The following is a 21,333-nucleotide window of genomic DNA, read 5'->3' as shown; positions in this document are numbered from 1 at the left end:
TATATGAGCTACGCTAAGCTTTTATTGGGTATAACTGCTCCCCTTTCCCACTCTGTTGTTCATGCAAGGCCTTTGGGACAGAAATATTTTTGGATATTTTTGTGGGCTAATACTCTCAGAAACATCACGTGCTTGGTATTTACAGCATTACACATATGGTCACAAATAGACGAACAGGCATGTCCTAGAATTCAGAACAAGTAAAAGTAGACTTTGCATGAAAATGTACATTAGAAACTAATGGACCAACCCTAATCACACTGTCTATTTGTGAGTGAATGTACATGCCCAAGTTACCTGTTGACTTATGGCTACCCCACTCAGAGATGGTTCTGTTAGTTCCTACCTCTGAAATATTGCCAACATGTCTATTTAGTCCTGTGATAATACAGAGTCCATTTAAAGGCTGTGATATTCTACTTTAAGCTCAGGACTACAATTTCAAATGTCTGGCTTCTTGAGGAACCGGGAAGCAGAATGAGCACCTGCTGTTAGCCTTAGCTTCTGCCAACCTAGCAGTTCAAAAACATGCAAATGTGAGTAGATCAATAGGTACCACTTCAGTGGGAAGGTAACGGCACTCCATGTAGTCATGCCAGCCACATGAACTTGGAGGTGTCTATGGACAACTCCGGCTCTTTGGCATAGAAAGGAAGATGAGCACCAACTCCAGAGTTGAACACAACTAGACTTAATGTTAGGGGGAAACCTTTATCTTTACCTTTATCTTTATCATTGGTATTTGTGACCATTTGGGATATTTCTTGTCTTCTATGGAAGATTATTTATTTTGACTTCCATACTGTAAAATAGCAGTTTTAAGACCTCTATCTGTGAATATAAGTTTCATTATAGCAGATTTAGAATTTAGATTCTGGCCCATTTGGACCAGCAACTTTCTAATGAATTTCCTGGTCTCAGTTCTGATACAGGAGACAATTCAACTGGGAATGTCAGAGACTGATCTTTGAACCTTCTGCATGGAAACTACAGCCATAGCCAAATCCCATGAATGATTCCACAACCCTTGGATAACATTATCAATATGTCCTAGATAAGCCAGATCTTATTAACCTTACCACTAAGATAAGCAGTGAGGTATCTATGTCAAAGCAAAACATCTGAAAAGCATGAGCTTGGGGAAAGCTGTACTAAGACAGAGAAAATCAGCCTTGTAACCTCCCTGATGTTATGGGATTGCCATTCACATCTGCCATAGCCAACATATCCAAGAAAGTTGCAGTCTAACAAATCTGGAAAGCCCTCTTGGGTATTAAGCCAGAACATTCATTAAAAATAGTTGAAGCTCATTGCTAAATATGTCATGGCCCTTTTACACTACATAATAATGGTACTATAATTCAACTTCCACCACCAAGGAAACATCTTATTGAATCCTGGGATTTGCAATTTAGGATTGTTTAGAATTCTCATCCAGAAAAAAAACCCTACAAACTATGAACTCAGGATTCTACTTAATGGAGCCATGTCAGTAAATATGGAATCATAGTGATCTAACCATATAGTGTGAATGAGCCCTTAGCCTTTAAGGTGCCAAAAGACCACTGGATCTGAGTAAAACAGCTATCCATTTGAAAATCATTAACTTTCCATTTAGTCAAGATCAAACACAGATGTATGAGGCAACGTGAATATTCAGTGAATACATATAACAATCTTTGAACATATTTTCAGGCAACAAGTATTGCTCAGAAGAAACACACAAACAGCATGATGTTTTGGCACTCTGAAGATAGGGACGTGCATGTACTTGTTTTTTGACGTCAAGGCCTCAACCATGCAACTGAAGTTATTTTTAAGTATGTCTGTTATTACCAGACATAGACAATTACTATATTTAAAGTTCCATATCACAGCTGGCATGCTTTTTAAAGACATGCCAATGCAGCAGTTTACATAAACACTCCACATTCTGGCAAACTCCTTGTTCTGTTCTATTTCAAAGGTTTCTACTAAACAGGCTTCTGGAGAAATAAGGGAAAAGAAAAAGTCTGTCACACACGTCTCCAAACATTTATCAAAATTAAGCATTTTACTGCATTACAGGAATTGCCGAACTGACAGCATCCATATGAATATATTTTTAGCAGCTGATTTTAATCAATGTATAATGTTGCTGACAGCTAAAATGTTTTATATAGCATAACAAAAGGCACTCTGACTGCAGTACTCTGGTCCAGAATTTAACAAAAAGTTGGTGAAAATGTTGATCATGACAACAAATGTCACTATGTATCAAAATAAAATGAGACTATTGTGATCCAAAATACAAGGCAGTGTTTTGTAGCCTCAAGGATGTTTTATGAATGCCTTTTGTGTGTGTGTGGTGTTAACTGCATGGCTTTGATTTCTTTCCTTTCTGCAAAACCGGAGTGATTGTTCCAAGACAAAAGAGCCCTTTCTGTCCCTTACCTTTTTATAATTCCCTTCCATATCCAATCTGGATACTTCAGCCATGATGTCATCCATTCCATCACTGTCCAAATGCATTCTTTAACTCTTAAAGACCCAAAGAAACCAAGCAGTCACTTTCTCCTCCTCCAGCTATCACTTGTTATCCCATGCTCCAAGTTTCTTTTCTCATGGCTTATTCTGGAAAGTGCAGTGGGAGGTGGCAACGTAAAGTCAGGCAGGCAACCTTAGCCTTCTTCTTCATTCAGATGAATGTCCCAGTGTGTGTTTCCTTCCCGAGTGATGAGAGAACAGCTTCCATGCTGTGCAGTTAGAGGTTTCCTCTTCACTGACACTTGGACCTGTCAGGAAATTGATCTTCTCACCAGCTGCTATCACCTACCTCTGAACTTTGCTGTTACAATCCACTGCAAAGTATGCTTCTTTTTTCCCTAATAAAGTAAAGGCTTGCCTTTGAGCTGCAGCCAGACGATTGCGCTTCCTTTCCAGTTACACAAGGAGAGCAACAATCTTCCTCCGGCCGCTGGAAGTACAGGATAAAAATAGATGGACAACCTCCTAACAGGCTGCACAGAGCAGGGGGAGAGGGAATACACACGCTCACACACAACCCTGCTATTTTCAAAATAGAAAAGAAGTTAAGGCTACATGCGCTATAGCCATAAATAACAATGAATAAAAGGAGCTATGAGTTTATATCAACTGCCACATCTTCATTCAAATCACTCAAATGCCAGGCAATTCCATGAGATTCAAAGCAGCATATGGAACTACCTCCACCCCAACCTTCATGAAAGAAGTAGGAGGGCGGAATGGACAAGGCTGCCTTCCCAGTTCACATTCAGAAGTATATTTAGTAGCAGGAACTTTAGCTCAGTTGTAGTGCACATCCTTTGCATGCACAAATGTCTCATGTCTCTGGACAATCCTAGTTAAACAGATTTCAGGTAGCTGGGGAAGTAAAAGAGTCCTGCCTGTGGCCAGTGACAACTTCCACCTGTCAGAACTGGAAACACTGGGTTAGACTGAGAAATAATGGTTTGAGCACTGGATTATGATTCTGGAGACCTTTGTTTGAATCCCTGCTCAGTCAAGGAAAAGCAAAAGCAAACCCACTCCAAATAAATCTTGCCAAGGGAATCCCATCTTGGGGTTGCCATAAAATGAGAATGACTTGAGGGCTCAGCACAACAGAGACTTAGGGCACCTTCCAATGTTGCCTTCTAAAGAATGCAACTTTCGATTGTGCTTGCTAAGACTACTGTGAGATTTTAAAAGTCTCCAACTGTTTGGTTTCCTTCTTTTAAAAAAATCTGATTGGCAGATCTTTGTGATAATACTGCTTTGCCTAAGTAAAAAGTTCAAAGCAAGTAGGGAGTTATATAGTTTGCCCAACATCACTCCAATGTGCAGACTCATCTTTGCATAAACACTACTCTTACAGACATGCTCTCTTGAGTATGATGCTTATAGACACATCTCACTAACATTTTTTCGCTTTATGAACTTACTCAGAATAACTAAATGTCTCATAATGGTGGCAAAATATTTCAGTAGTGAATAACTCTTTCTCTCTCCCTATACTTGTAAATGACACAGAATTCAGAATTAAAAAAAAAAACAAGGCAGAAGAAAATGAGACATTAAGTTTTATTGTTAGCAGAACCCAATTTATTTTAAAAGCTACTCTTCCCTTTTATTTTTCAGGTAAAAATATGAGTGGAATGTCCTGGCAGTTTGGAGATTTTCTACATGGTTTTGATAATAAAAATAGGTTTGGCCTTTCCCCTATCATCTGTGGGAAGATTTCACTATATATCTCCATTTGCGTATGAAATAAAATCTCATTATAATTTCTAAACATTAGAAATTTTAGCATTATGTTTAGCTATATTAAGTCTACACATCAATTTTTCTGTCACGGCTATTCAGGTCAGTTTTATATACCAGGAACTTCAAATCCCCCAAAATATTTCCAAACAGTAGTGAAAATGGAAGATTATATCTTAAACCCTTTCAGAAGTTAGATGAAATTTCATGTTAAATGCCATGACGAGACCCCAAAATGACACAGAATAAGTGATGTTATCAGGTTAAAGATCCAAACTATAATAGGGTCTCCTCAAGGGAAAAGGCAATGGGTGTAGGGCATTTATTTACTGTTGTACTTTGATCATTTGGTGCCCTTGTTACCCCAAATCAGGTGATCCAGAATATCTATAATAAAATAATAAACCGTCAGCATATGCAAAACATATTAAAACTACAGTCAAACCTCTGACAACGAAGCTCCTTTTTACAAAATCAATACATCAGTGCAATCTGAGCAGCTTTAAATGGGAATTAGACAATTCATGAAGATTAAGCCTGTCCATAAATATAGTGGATATAGATTACTTCCAATATCACAGACAATATAGATCTCCAAGGCTCAAAAGACACCAGTTTCTGTTGGATCTTGGAAGATAAGCAGGGTCAGATCTAGTTATTATTTGAATGGGAAGCCATTGCTGAATGCCGTATATTGTAGGCTATATTTGAGAATTGGCAAAACCATCTCTGACTATTCATTCTCTAGGAAAATCCATGCAATTCATGGAGCTACCATCAGTTGATAGTCCAACTGAAGACATCCCTATCCACACATCTCTCCAAACCAGTTGCTGGGGACCATGAGCACTAGTGTGTTATTCCACTCACATCCTGATGTAAGCTTCCAATAGATTTGTCTGACTGCAAACAGACTGCTCAAACAGATTGGGTTAAGTCTGGTTACTGTTTTGTACTTATGACCAGAGCATATATTTCTAGAGTTGTAGAAGATTAATGTGGAATAACAATATGGCTGCAGTAGGGGAATTCAGTCTTTCTGCTCCTGTTCACTTTTCAAGACTTATCTAGGAACAGCTTCAGAGGCAGCCTGAAGATTCCACAATAAACCATGGTGTATTTATTTTTTGTAATGTGAATTTGTCCAAGATGAATCTTTGGCACATATGGTTCCCTGCATGGTCTAATATGGCTGTGAGGGAAGGAGATTTCACCACACCCAAAGACAGTATATTCCACTGCTGGACAGCTCTTAAGGCATCCAAAATGAATGGTAGACTGAAGTTAATAAAAAATGAATTTAAAGCCTCCAAATTCCTTTTGATAGCTACATAGAAGCTCACCAATGCACATTTTTGTTATGGTATCTATGGTTTATTATAACAGCTGGATGCAGTCATTGTTTCCTAATGTTACTGACATACACTTAGGATTTCATGAGACGGAGCTGGAGAAAACAGAGGAAAGCAGAGGAAATTATCTTCTTTGCATGGAATTTCGTCTTTAAAGTTTAAAGAGGACAAAGAATTTACTTACTCCCATCACACAGGATCACCTCCTCCCACCTCAACCATCCGTTTAAAGGAGACCTAAAGCACTGCTCTTAAGACAGACACAACCTCTGGGCTCCTTTCCCCCTCAATCCCATTACTCTAGAGGAGACCAAAGGTTCTGTTCTTAAGAACACCCATTCTTCCCCGTTTTTCCACACTTTTGAGATAGTTCACTGATTAAACATCACAGATGACAGCTGGAAGTCTGTCTTCATCATGTGATGGGCTTTGTGGTACTTCATCCATGAACTGTTTTAGAAGTGTGTGGAAACGGGAGGGGGGACAGGACACTTGCATGTGATGAACTTCTTAATCATGGCCGTTCACACTGCAAAGGTGAGCAAGGAATAATAATTATTGGGAAGAAGCTGTCAAACCTTGTATATTTGGAATTTCCTCCTTTAAGATTCTATAGGAGGAGGTATTGGCAATTCTACAACCTAGAATCGCATGAGTATTTCTAGATCGGTAATAAGATGAGACATCTATGTTCCCTTTCTGTCCCATCTTTGACTCTAATATGACAACCATAATAAAACTTCCCAAGGCTGTTTGCAAATTTCACCTTCTCCCACACAAAAGCACTTAAAATTTTGACACTATTAATATATGTGTGTGTTTCAGAAGTGCATTAGATTTCAAGAGGAATAAGAATGAAGGAGGAGTATTTTGATACACAATACTATGAAACAATAACTGATGTTACATACCCAATTATCAATATAGCTGCTTTTACAATTTCCTGTAAAATACACAGAAAATACTTATACTTATAAAATAATTTAAAAGAAGATGTGAATTATGTAAGGCTATCTAAATTTAATTACTGTCCTAGTAGGCTTCTATGTAATTACTTTTCTGCACATAGAAATTATGTTAATATGCTTTACTTTTTTATGGCTCTCATCCTCACAGCTGACTCTGCATGTCATTTCCTCGTGTTGCTAAAATTAATTCTTTTTTCTGCTCTTTCCATGATAACACTGACTTCTACCTAAAAGCCAATTATCAGTGGAACAAAAGAAAAAAAGCCTTTCCTTTACTACGCAGCTGCTTTATAAAATATGTTGCAACTTTTATTAAGCTAGGAATTAGAAATTGCTCATACAACATCATTCACACTTTAAAAAAAGATTACAAATCCCCCTTTGCTGCATATAATGGCAACGTGACTGAGAATCAAACCTTTTGCGTGTCTTTGTGGGAGTGAAAAATGAGTCACAATTAAATATGCCTGCATTACAAATGAATTCATTTTTCATGTGTGTACAGTTGACAATTCAATAAGGACATGATGGCTATCTCATGCAACTACAAAAGAATACTGAATACAGCAGGTACAATAAGGGCCTTTGAAAGAAAATGGAAAACAGCACCAATGGTAAAACAAGCCATATATGTGCACATCATAGCATAGCATTCATCGTGCGAAGAATGGAAAGAATATACTATATTTCTTTGATTTTAAGACACACCTTTTCCCTATATAAATATCTCTAAAAATTGGGTTGTCTCAGAATCACAGGTGTGTCTTATGTATTTTTCTTGGTGATGGTTATACGAAATTAGTGTGCGTCTTACAATCAATAGTAAAGGAAAAGGTAAAGGTTTTTCCCCCTGACAAGTCTAGTCATGTCTGACTCTAGGGGTTAGTGCTCATCTCCATTTCTAAGCCAAAGAGCCAGCGTTGTCCATAGACACCTCCAAGGTCATGTGGCTAGCATGACCACATGGAGTGCTGTTACCTTCTCGCCGGAGTGGTACCTATTTATCTACTCACATGTGCATGTTTTCAAACTGCTAGTTTGGCAGAAGCTAAGGCTAACAGCGAGTGCTCACTCTGCTCTCCAGATTCGAACTGCCAAACTTTCAGTCAGCAGGTTCAGCAGCTCAGCAGTTTAATCCGCTGCACCATTGGGGGTCTCTTACACTCAGTGGCATCTTAGAATCATGGAAATACAGTAATTGTACTATGGGTTGTATAAGTTCACACATATGTACACATACAAACACAGACACAACTTTAGTCTTTCATCACTTGATTTGTCAACAGCTTGGATTTCCATTAGCTGAGATTTCATCTTTGTCAGGTTGGTTGATGCTGCCAAAGTCCTCCAGGCAACCATGTATGTACAGTATAGAATGGCACAGTGAAACAGACTACATGTGTGGAGCATATAGGGAGAAAGCAGTCATTTCTCAAATGTGTTCAGAATTGTACTTATATTTAAAAAACAAGCATGCCTGCTAGATCACTGAGTGTCCTGATTCTTCATACCACTTTTCCCTTAACTGCTGTGTATACTGTGTTATATAATGTCAACTACAGAAAGGTAGCAGCCTAAACCAGCCTTAGATGGCTGGATGTGAGCATTCTTTCAGTCTGAAAAGAAGCATATGACACAAAACCTCTTTACTTTTATATATTTTACAATATTAATCCCTCTGTTTCTGAATCTCACTCTTTGAATCAATTCACAAAGCATTAACTTTTAAAAAAATGTGTACACTTCTGTCTCTCAGTCTCACTAAATCTTTCAAAGAAATAGCTGCGGGAAGCAATCTAGAAGCATCTTTAAGAGTGACTTCTATTTTAGCATGAGTTCCCTTGGATATTAACCCACTTTTTCATATACTCTGACAGAGTGATATTAAAGCCACATGTTTTTAAGTGTAATTACACACAATGTAACAGGATGAAGAAAGATGCAAATCATGACCCTGGAAATAAATCTTCGGAGAGCGGAATGAGGTGATTTAGGTCTTTCAATTGGCTTGTAGTATTCCTTAAAGTGGCCGGTTAGTATTGATGAGTGAAAGCCATAAATTTGCTTATCAAAAATCAGTTTCTTTGGGGTCAAAGCCTTTTTTGATGGGATTCCTTTTGTTACATAAGCAGTTGTAAGGACCCGTGTCTTAATATACTTTGTATACCATGAAACCGTTATCTTTTTTCAGACCTCTGCTACTGGCCTGGAATGTATAAATATAATCCAACTTAGGTTTTTTTCTTTCTAATCTTCCCTGATAACATTTCTTGTACACTGTATGTCCAAAATGCTACGAGCCACTTTAAAGGGCACTTTAATTTCACACATTCAGCCAGGGCAGGCCCTAGGTAATTTTCCAGTGTAGGAGAACAGAATTTTGCCCCCCCCCCCCCCAAAACCAATCACTGAAAAATAAAAGCGTTGGATAAGCAAAAATATTGGATAATAAGGAGGGATTAAGGAAAAGCCTATTAAACATCAAATTACATCAAGATTTTACAAATTAAGCACCAAAACATCATGTTTAATACCTCCCAAAAAAAATTATCCCAGGCAAGAAGAAGCCAGGCCTTGAAGTCACAGGGCCATTAAATGCTAATCAATGTGATTAATTACAAAATTCACACCTGCTTCAAAGAAGAGTTCTTTCTCCCACGCTGGACCTTCTACAGATATATAAACCCCACTTACCTAGCTTCCAAGTTCCCACAGACCTCACAATCTCTGAAGGCCCCAAAGGTGGGTCTGTGCCGGCCGGAAGGCCCAGCGTGGGTGCCGGAAGGCCCGAAGGAGAAGGAGGTGGGGGGTGGTGCCATCCTCCCAAGGGTCTCAACTGCCCCCCGGGACGATGGCGCCACAGGCAAGTACCTAGTTCGCCTTGTGCTTGGACTGCCCCTGCATTCAGCGCATCTGAAACATGGATTGTCCACAAAAAGTAAGATCCAATATTGTGCCGCATTGAATGCCCTCTGTACCTACAGATTCAACCATCCATAGCTTGAAAATATGCTAAAAAATTCTAAAAAGCAAACCTTGCCATTCTGCATAAGGAACACCATTTTACTATGCCTTTGTATATCATGGAACTTGAGCATCCATGGATTTTGGTATCCACAGAGGGCCTTGGAACTGAAACCCCAAGGATACCAAGGACCCACTGAAGACACAATAAATCATTTGTCTTAATATGATTTGGGAGTGCGTGAAGATATATGTACACATGTGTATTCACATTTGGAAGATCTATCTTTTCAGTAGGAAACTGTTGATGTGGAGTTTGCCTTCTCCATACCCTTTCCTTACAATCCATTCAACAACCTTTGGCAGATATCCATGTTAAATCTTTAGGCTGATATCTAAAACATTATGATGGAAGCTAAGAATGGAGTAAATATTTTTCTAGAACAGAATTATTATTATTATTATTATTATTATTATTATTATTATTATTATTATTATTATTATCCCCCCACTTTTCTCCCATAGGTGGGACTCAAAGCAGTAAACAAATGGTTAAAAACAAAAAATTCATAATACAAGAGCACAACATCAGCCCCCAACCCAAGCAAATAAACAATAACTAATACACTGCATAAACACTTTACATAAACCATAGAAAATAAGCATAATAAATAAAAGCATTTATCGCTATCATTAATCATCCCTGGGCCTTAGGCCATTGAGGTTGTCCTTAAAACAAGGTTGTGCTGAGGTTGTACTAAAAAAATCTTGAAGCTCAAAATCTTTGGCCGTGTGAGCCTCAAGTAGGCTGGGCCCGAATTGAGATTTAGAAATTTCCCAAATATTAAACGCATTGGTAAGTGCCTACATCTTAACAATAATATCCTTTTGATGAAAGGAAACCAATTTTTTTCTCACTAGAGCTGCCAATTAATGAATGTATTTTCTGTCTGGAACACTTTGTCAGGTCAATTAGAAAATGCAGATATGTAAATTCTAGCCTTTAGAATATAGAGATGTCTGGGAAAACAATTTGAAATAAAGTCTTTAGCAGGTATATATATTTGAAGTTTACATCTAAAATATCAAGCACTCGGATCCCTGTAATGTCATGCAAATGGCATGTTTCAAGGACAAATACAAAGCATACAATTCATAGTGTCAAGCCAACAAAACCAGACTTCAAATGGATGGTGCATCCAGGCAATAAACAAAGCACCATTACTTCTTACTAGCTTTGACATTATAGTCAGAAAGTGGGTGATCTCATATATGAGCTCATTTAATACTGATTATTATATGGGGATTGCAATCTGTGCTTTTAAGTATAAGACCAGCTGATGTAGTTACACTGCATTAATTAAACTATGGAGGTAATAATTCTAGTACGATCTAATCTTGTGTATTCATCACGACTGATCAACCAAAGGATGAAAATAATGTGTTAAAAGAAAAGAGATTTTGAAATCATGTATACTTTTAGTTTTCTAAAGTAAATTAGTTATTAGAGTTAAAAGCTACAGCTTAGTCTTCTTTTTGTGTCCGTATGACTTCTAACTAGATTGCATCATTTGTCTTCTTACAATCAATAGCTTTTTGTAATAATTTGGCACTAAGGAATCCCTTTAGGGGGAAAACCCCTAAGATAAATCCATTAAGGTTATAGTAGCTGGCTTGACTTAGAGGACTGTTCTAAAGAAGACAACGCTAAAGATCATGGTCATACAGATGTAAAGCCGGATGGTGAGTTTAGATGTCATAGTTTGTCAACATTCATGGTCCAGTGCTCCTGTATAATTTGATATGGTGCAGCTCACACCCATTAATTTAAACTAGTAAATCACTATCATTATGATGGAAAGATATGTGTGTGTAGAGGAAAAATGTGCAGATTGCACAAAGTATGGTGGGAGAAGTAAAACTTGTCTATGACCACAGTACATATTCTCCAAATCCCAACTTGGGTTATCTCAGTGGAGAATTGGGCCACCTAGTGCCTGGCTCCCAGGATTTGCAGCCTTGTCTTGGAGATCAGTGCTTCAAACAGCTTCAAGGTCTTGTACAAAAACCTCTGAGAAAACCTGACCAAGCCATAGTCTCTCAGTCTCACAAAAAGTCAAAGGCAATTCACCTCTGAACAAATCTTGTTAAGAAAACCCACATAGGTTTAACTTAGCGTTAGCATAAATGAGAAATAACTTGAAGGTACACAACAACAACAACAACAACAAAACTTTGCTGAAGGAATCTTGCAGCACCTTTGAGACTAACTGAGAGAAAGAAGTTGGTAGCATAAGCTTTTATAGATGTTTATTTCATTGGATACATGGAGTGAAGAGCCCAGGTAAAGATCTTGCCTCCTGCAGTACAAGATCTTGCTACAAACCTAGATGCCAGTTCTGCTGACAAATCTACTTAGAAAATATTATCATAGGACCTAATCACTATAATATTAGAGGTACTTTCACTTGATCATCCTCTAATGTGATATAAGCCATCTTCTTCAGTGAGCCTTTCAGAACTCTACACTTGGCAAGCAGGCCAATTTTTGTGCCAGAGGATAAATGGACATAAATCAAACATGAGGAATAGGAAAATACTAAAACCAGTTGGAGAACACTTTAGTTGTCCTGGGCATCCCATTTCAGGTGTCAGAACAGCAGTCTAGGACCATCAACAGTCACAAGAACAACTACCACGACAACAGTACTATAAAAGAAGATTGAAAGGAGAAATTGGAATATATCCGCAAAGTCCAGTCCATCAACAGTGGGCTGAACTGAGATAATAGTTTCCTGGCACATTACACACATTAACACTATGTTTATGGTCTACTATGTCTTGTGGTACTACATTTGGCATATTCTATACAGCCTAGGTAACAGAAAAAGATACTTCAGAACTAAAAAACAAGGCAAGCCATGTAGTTTTTTTTTTGGGGGGGGGGAAGCTAACATTTAAATAAAGGAGAAATATTGGAGGCTTTTTCATTTTGGAGAAAAAAGGAGGAAAAAGAGCTGATGGGACAATGTAACTGTCATTATAGAAAGTGTTAAGAAACCATGAGAAAATTAGGAGCTGGCTGTTACAATTAATCTACTAGGTTCAAAGTAAACAAAAGAAAGCGCTTCTTCACATATGCCATAATCATCTTACAGAATTCACCGCCATATGATACAGTGATGGCAGCTGGTTTAGATGGCTTTAAAAGGGGATTAAGCACACCCGAGGACAGGACAGCTTTCAATTAAAATGGAATGGCAGCTTCAGAGGCAATGTATAATACTGTCTGGGGCTGGGTTGCACACACACAACCAGGGGAAGGAGGTTTCCATCATGTCCTGCTTGTGGACTCCCAAGAGATATGTGTCTGGAAACAGGATGTATGTCTAGACAGATCCATGATCCAGTTCAACGTGCTTTAGTTCATCCCATATAAGTCAACTGTCCTAAGGGACATTCCGAAGACACATGATACAGCAATTTTGCTGAAGCTGAACAGGTCTTGGTCTATTGCTGTCTAGAAAACCACCTGGGAATCATTGTATTAAGTTACATTAAGACAGAGAAGCAAGACTCAAATACATTCAGAGGACCATTGTTATGAATGTTGCTCATAAACCCTGTCCTGGATGACTAAATTGTCAAGATAACTGTGGGAAGGAGAAAAATGTGCCCTGCTATGTATCCACATAGCTTCTGTATCCACATCACATTTTCCACCCACATCCCATTCCTTGATGAAGTCCACTTGTGTGTACCACTAGACTAGTCCTTCCCAAATGTTGGGCCTCAACTCCCATCACAGCATGGTTTGAGTGTGTTGGGAATTGTAGTTCACCACAGTTGCAAGGTACCAGGCTGATGAAGTTTGCTTTAAGCTATGACAGTTTTTATGGATATTTTTGTTCACAATTTTAGATTAGTATAAACAGGTTTCCTCCCACTTGGGCCAATGTATTAAGTAACTAGGAGTTCGATACTTTTATATCCTGAAAATGTATACATTCAATCAAGTCTTAGGACTACAAGAACAAATACTAAACAGAGCAAAGAATGCTGCCAGTTTTGTTCAATACATGGGATAATTAATTTGTGATGGCACATAAGGAACCCTCATTTTAAGCTGTACTTGCACACTAATGTTGGTTGGCTAGGCTTGTTTGTCTGCCTCTCTCACGCACAAATTATATTGCTCATTATATTACTCTCACGCACACAATAACTTGCTCTTACACATACAAAATATGCCCCAGCTTTTGAAAGCTTGCTCTAAAAAAAACAAGTAAGTATATTCTTTGCTTCCTATCCCATCTGAACTGCCTTTCTTTCACTGAACTGTCATCATAAATCACAATTTATAACGGAATAATAGATCCTGATTTAACCCTGCTTAAGATGTGGTGGTCTGAAAAAAATGACAACAGATTTTTTTTTTTTTTACAATTTTAATGCTTTCCAAAGAAATAGACATCAAGAAAAAGTATTATTTTTATCCCCTCCCCTGTTGAAAAATAGATCATGGAATATTGTCTTTTATAATAATTAATAAGACAAAAGTGTTCATTTATTTATTCCTTCAAAGTTGTTTCTAAAAACTACTGTAAGTAACAGAAAGGCTTCTGAAAGACAATATTAAGCTATTCCTGGAGTTGGCTTTCTTTTCTGACTTCATCTTATGGGAATGAATGACTAAACAATACCATGTCTCACTCAGGTTGATAGTTTCTTGCATTTTTCTTGCTTTTACCCTGCTTCTATTAAAATAGCAAGATTAAAAAGGTTTGTTTCTGCTCAGGATCTTGGAGATCCGTTTGTAACAAAAAGTACACCATTTTCAAAAAGAAAATTCAATTTTTAATTCTTGTCAGAATAAATGTACTGTCAGTATTCCATATATGATCTTTTTAATTCAAACAAAATTGTGTTGCAGTAGCCATTCTGTAAAAGTAAAAGTAAAGATTTCCCCCTGACATGAAGTCTAGTCATGTGCAACTCTGGGGGTTGCTCTTCATCTCAATTTCTAAGCTGAAGAGCCAACATTGTCCATAGACACCTCCAAGGTCATGTGGCCAGCATGACTTTTGGAGCGCCATTACCTTCCCGCCGGACGGTACCTATTGATCTACTCACACTTGCATGTTTTTGAACTACTAGGTTGGCAGAAGCTGGGGCTAACAGCGGGAGCTCATCCCACTCCCCGGATTCAAACCGCTAACCTTTTGGTCAGCAAGTTCAGCAGCTCAGCGGTTTAACCCGTTGTGTCACTGGGGGCTCCTAGCTATTCTGTAAAAATGCTAAAATGCACTTATTTCCCCCCCAAAACATTTCTATTATTTCACAACAGGGAAAAAAACCTGTCTCTACCTGGCATGGCTTCAATATTTCAAAAGATGTTACATCTCTTAACCACCTGTATACCTCTTATCCTCATTAGAAAAGGTGACAATACTTAGTAAATTGGGAGGTAGTAGTAACAGAAGACGACCACAGTAGAGGTTGATAAAGTGAGTAATAGATAAAATAATAAATAAAATCATAGATTCATAGAGTCGCAAGAGACCACAAGAGCTATCCAGTCCAACCCGCTGCCATACAGGAAAAGCACGATCAAAGCATCCCTGACAGATGGCCATCCAGCCTCAGCTTAAACCCGCCCCTCAAAGAAGGGGACATTGTCAAACTCTGATGCAGTATACTGTCAAACAGTTCTTCCTCTCTAATGTTTATGTGGAATCTTTTTTTTCCTACAACCTGAATCCCTTGCTCCATGTCATAGTCTCAGTCATATGGTTGTCACCTCCACATCTGCAGATTTGGCCTGTGAATCTAGCCCTTTCTATTCTATGGTCAATCTCCTCCAGTCATGCTGGAGGACCAAGAGATTTTAGAAAGAGCATCTCTCTAGGAAGCTGACATGACCATACAATCATGTTGAAGGACCAAGACATTCATAGAGAGGTGTTCTGTCTGGTAAAAAAAAATAGCAATTTCTTTATTTGCGGTTTTTCACTTTTACTGGAAACCTGTGCCCCTAACCTCAGTGAATGAGGAGGACTGGCTGTAATAACCCACTGTCAACACTGAGCTGTTTACACAGTTGCATAAAGAGAAGCATCAAAGGAAATGTGTGGTACTCCTGTTCATACGATTTAATAAACCATCACAGCTTAAAGTGATGTGCAAAAGTGGCCCAGGCGTAACCATCACCCGGCGTTGTTTCTCGATGAAAGCTGAAAAGGAGCCTAACATTCCACTATCCATAAATGGTAGAGAGCATTATCCTTTAACAGAAGATAGAGGCTCCTCTATGAAGTGCAATTAAAAGGGCCTCATCTAGCTTACTGTATGATGCAAACAAGGCATTTATTACTTAGCCACAGATGGCACCAATGTGAGGAGCAGCTCTTGACATTTTCCCTTCCCCCAGAGAGAGAAGCCACCCCTCCTTCCTGGCCTCCTGAAATCTAATCATTTATAGCTTCCAGCTTGAGTCTAAAATCCTCGATTTCCCATCACAGAGGGATTAAAAAAGATGATCCAAGCTTGTTGTCTTTGTGTTTTTGTTTTTCTGTGAACCATGTCATCATCCTTGCACAGTATTTTGTCTCCTTTCTCTCTCTGAGTCTCTCTTTCAAAAATGTAACTCTTGGTCTCTCTTTCAAAAAATGTAACTTTTGTTGTTTACAAAGATGTGCATGCTAATTTGCGAGCACACTGACTTTATATCAAGGTGAGGCTGTGTGAGGGACACACAAAGATGAAAAGCACAGATGTGTCACAAAGCTGTCTTTCCCAATATTACCATCCGCTCTAGATGGTGTTCAGTGTACCTTCTCTAAATCACACTTCCCAGAGAACTGACTTCCATTTCAAAGGAAACAATAGGCGACCCTTAACCCCTACCAGATTACAAAATGTGGCTGTCAAAGCATTCTTTGTGAGCCAGCATCTAGGCGGTTTATTAAAATGCCAAGAAGTATCAAACCACAGTAGGGTTATTTACAAAGTGACTAGTAAGCTACAATATTCATTAATCCTCAAACCAGATAAATATAATCAGGAAGACAAAAATAAGAGACAAACTGTTGTTTGAATGAAAAAAGGAAAGTAAAACCAATGGTTGCTCAGATCTTATATTACTTCCAAATCTCAACATATTTTTTCCTTTTCCACCTAAAATCAAATGTATATATAGTAACTTCTCAGCAAATAGATCTGACCCTATAACAACTTTTCCCCAGTCTTTGATTCTCCTTTTACCCATGTACACTTGAACATTTCTCTGAACAAACAGCCTATTTGGCCTCTTTGCATAAATGCTACTGACTGATATCCAAGAATAAAATAAAGATGGAGAAGATTGCAACATATACGCACAAATGTGGAGTTGATCTTAAGATAAGTATTCAATTCTAAATATATTCCAAGAAAGAAAAGATAGTAATGCTGTATTCTGAGTTCTGTGTGGCATCATCTTTTAACAGTAAATATGGTAAATCACGTGTATTAAAATCACTTTAAGTCCCACCCTGTCGGACTAATTTAAGATTGAAAATACTCATTGAGACGGAACAGTTTTTCTACAACAGTGTACAAACATGAAAAATGGTAGAATGCTGTTTTTCAACCCAGCCCCCCCAAAAAACTTGCAACCTATACACCTTGTATGTTGTTTATGGAAATATTTATGGACACAAGTCAAATGAGAAGCATTTGAAATGGGTCTATTTAAACCGAAACATCTTTTAGCAAACATGCATTTTTTCCAAATATAATACCAAATGTGCTGAATTTGGTTGCCCCTAAAAACACACACAATATGAATACTGAGCAGGGACACAAATGATGGAAGGGAGGGATATGGTGGTCTGTGCTTCATGCATGTAAATTCCCACCTCTCATCACAACACAACCTACATTGACTGATGGCTTTGAGAACTGAAAATTAGTGGAATTTAGTATTCAAATATTATATATTGTAATCAGTTCACTAAGCACTCTCCTCCTCTACCTCATAAATATAATCATCTATCCCAACATACAGAAGAGTTCAGTTTTAGTATTTGGAGCTTGTTTTCCTTTCCCATCAAACACACACACACTCTCACTCTCTTTCTCTCACTCTCTCTCTCTCTCTCACACACACACAAACACACATACACACAAACACACACACACACACACACAGAGCAATAGGTGCTTAGAAGACCCGACAATCTTAAATCAAAGTAAAGATTATTCCCTTGCTCTGCACACTGTGCCCATAATAGCTGCATTGAAAAGAGAACACCAACAGAATACAGCCCAGAAATCCTGTTATTTAGAAAGGTGACCCAATTTTGCAAACCTGAAAAGAAGCAACCTGCTGCATTGGGGAAAAAAGCAGGCCTGTTTCCCTCTTCTCTTCGGAGAGGGATGATGCTGATTACGGCAAAAGAGCTTTAATTCTTACCTGATACGAGCAGTTTTCCTGGTGTACCATCTCAGTGCATCATACAGAAAGCTGATACCAAGAGCCAAGAATGTATGCAGAAGCTGCACAGTTACAATTTTACAGCATCTGAAGGAGAAGAGAACGCCCTTGTAAGGCAAGAGGCTTCCCGCAGATTAAAATGGATGCTGTTTCTGCTGTTTCAACCTGCGCAATGGCACTGCCTTTGCTAGAGCGGAGCGGAGCCGAGCTGCTCTCCTCAGGGAACTCGCAGAGGTTTAATAACATGTAGCCAAGACCGCTCTGGGAGAACGGGGAGGGGAGCCTCACTCATCACTAACACAATCAGCCAATTATATTGTACACACAAAGAGAAAGATCAGTGTGGGGCTGGTGTGACCTTCTGGTGCTTTATGAAGGCGGCTAACTGATGTGGAAACATGCTAGTCCTCATTAAAGAGAAAAGGGAATGCAAAAAGGATAAATCAATACACTGCCTTGAACTGCTAGCATTATTCTCCCTGCAGTGATTTTGCTAACAGTGCACACAAGACCATATGTGAGCACTGTTAGCAAAATCACTGCAGCTCTAAGAACTTTAAAGGAACCAGTGCATTTTAATAAATCAAGTAGAATAAAAAATATATATATGCGGAGTGAAATGATGTATTCAGAAAATTCTTTTAATTAAGACTCTTGCCATATTCAGAAACAATACATACATATGATGTTTGTGTTCAGCAGAACCACCAGCATTTTATTAATAAACAGGAAAGATATAAAATTATCCAGCCACATCCAAAATATGTGCTCCAGGTTTTGATTGCTAATTTCTAACATAATTGGTATTGTCTTCGACCAAGTGTTTTTCATTATTGTTAAAACTATACAGCACAATACTATAATGTCATCAAGGCAAGCGCCGGAAGGCGTGGAAATGCTTCTTGGCCAGTTTACTTCCAAATTAATCCTGAATCTGGGCAAGACCCAGCAACACACATAAAATGGCAATCTAGAAACTACAGGAAACCCCTATTTTGGGCAATTAGACAGATGGTAAAATGCAGCCAGCAATGCATACGTTAATACCATGCCCCCCGGGACTCACATCCCAAGTGGACCAACCTGCAGCACAAACAGCACATAGGGGATGTTTCAATGCTCTATACTTCTGCAAGAATGAGTAGAAGTTTTACTCCTAGCCCAAGGGAACTTTATCTCCATGCCTCATACTACTTCTACCAGACTTGTACAGCAAGAAGGTTTATGAGTCATGATGTTGGCACTCCGCTCCCTCCTTTATTCCAACTAGAACAATGTCCTTAAGTGGATGCACCCACCAGCTTTTGTCCCAGTCCCCCTCCTGCTCAGCTTCCTGGCTGGTCCATGGACATTCTGTACTCACAACATACATACACAACCTTTTGTGCAGAACAGTCACCAGTTGAGAAACAACTGAGATGAAGTGCTTAGTTTTTAATGCCACTTCATGCAAAAATTTTCTTCTCTTCTAATGAGAAAAAAAAGCTCTGATTTTTTTATTGCTGGAGATCCAGGAAGTCACAGCAAGTCTATGGGGTTTCACTGTTGTCCTGAGACCTGTCAATCCTTTGATGAGAATAGAAATTATTCCATGTGTATACTTCTCTCTGGAATCTGAATTGCTTTAAAGCAACAAAGTTTGCCCTTCTAAATTTATAACAACCAAATAATGGTTGTGATGAATATACCCCTAACTCCAGCAAATGTGTGGTGCTGACTATATATTGATGTATTTTTTTAATGAAAGGGAACAATTTTAGTTCTGTTCTCTAGAAAAGGAAATTGTCTTACAAAAGTAGTGATGAAGACATAGAAAGTGCACACCGATTAGCATTGACACTTGAATTCAGAAAGTATTGGTTAGGATTCTACAAGGATTGCATATTGGAGACGTTTCTGTTGTATGACTAAATCTGTATAGATGAGAAGACACTTAAAACTGTCATATTTAGAAACAAACAAGCAAATGAAACTTACTATAAGCAAATGAAACGGTTCTGGCCCAATTTACTTATCCGAACGTATCTCCTCATATGAGCCAGCTAGATCCCTAAGATCATCTGGAGAGGCCCTGCTCTCAGTCCCACCTGCCTCGCAGGCGCGGCTGGTGGGAACGAGGGACAGGGCCTTCTCGGAGGTGGCTCCCCGGCTGTGGAACACCCTCCCCACAAATATCCGACAAGCCCCAACTCTTCTGGGTTTCAGAAAGGCTGTGAAAACATGGCTGTGTGCACAAGCTTTTAACGAGTAATATGATGACGTCGACATGGTCCGATTGAAGGCTGAAGCATGAGGTTTTTAGACAAATGGATCTAATTTACATATGTTTTAATTTTTATAATGTATTTTAATGATGTATTTTTATAGTTTTAATTGATTATATGTACTGTTTTTGTTTTATTATTATGTTCTTGGCATTAAATGTTGCCAACTGTGTAAGCCGCCCTGAGTCCCCCCGGGTGAGAAGGGCGGGGTATAAATTCTGGAAATAAATAAATAGAAATAAATACTATGCTTAACTGATTGTAAAGCACATAGACTAACCAGCAACTACTATGCCTTATACCAGTGGTTGTCAACCTGTGGGTCTCCAGATGTTCTGGCCCTCAACTCCCAGAAATTCTAACAGCTGGTAAACTGGCTGGGTTTTCTGGGAGCTGTAGGCCAAAACATCTGGGGACCCACAGATCGTGAACCACTGCCTTATACTATAGTGTAAAACTTATTTTCACTGATGACCACATCAGCCTTATGGTTGCCTTCAAAGGGCTGTTTGTACCACCACCACCAGCACCACATTACCCCAAGACACAAGTAGCAAAAGAATGAGCTTTCCTGGAAACTGCAGAGCAGGAAGTGCATTTTTAAAAATAGCATTGAAGTATAAGATAACCACATTCACTAATAAAATGGCTGTACATCATGTGTTACCACAACCCTGCATTGAGGTTAATACAGATTTGTTTTGTTGGTGTGGACAACTCTGGACACAAACTTATACTGAGACTGTTGAGTATCTTTTGGATTCAGTGAAGCTTTTTTTGGTAAACAGTTTATTATCGTTATGGTATATAACAGAACAACAAATACAGTAGAGTCTCACTTATCCAAGCTAAACGGGCCAGCAGAAGCTTGGATAAGTGAATATCTTGGATAATAAGGAAGGATTAAGGAAAAGCTTATTAAACATCAAATTAGGTTATGATTTTACAAATTAAGCACCAAAACTTCATGTTATACAACAAATTTGACAGAAAAAGTAGTTCAATACGCAGTAATGTTATGTTGTAATTACTGTATTTACAAATTT

General features: G+C 38.5%; 1 protein-coding gene across 9 annotated transcripts in view; it reads right to left on the bottom strand.

Annotated features, from left to right (window-relative positions):
• schip1 (schwannomin interacting protein 1) overlaps positions 1–21,333 on the bottom strand; it is a 510,540-nt gene that overhangs the window by 32,692 nt on the left and 456,515 nt on the right. The window contains exon 1 of one of the 9 annotated variants that reach the window (XM_062976716.1): positions 18,003–18,268. The exons of 6 other annotated variants lie outside the window; for them this stretch is intronic. In XM_062976716.1, coding sequence (XP_062832786.1) covers positions 18,003–18,032 — 30 coding nt within the window. In that variant the 5' untranslated portion in view covers positions 18,033–18,268. Of the gene's footprint in view, positions 1–2,433; positions 2,898–18,002; positions 18,269–21,333 lie in introns of those variants that run through there. 2 more of the 9 variants (XM_062976714.1, XM_062976717.1) reach the window with 2 other exon arrangements.

This window comes from Anolis carolinensis, chromosome 3, assembly GCF_035594765.1.
Source record: "Anolis carolinensis isolate JA03-04 chromosome 3, rAnoCar3.1.pri, whole genome shotgun sequence".
In the NCBI taxonomy this organism is placed as follows: domain Eukaryota; kingdom Metazoa; phylum Chordata; class Lepidosauria; order Squamata; family Dactyloidae; genus Anolis; species Anolis carolinensis.
Note: the sequence above shows the minus strand (reverse complement) of the source record. Positions and strands in the feature narration are given on the sequence as shown.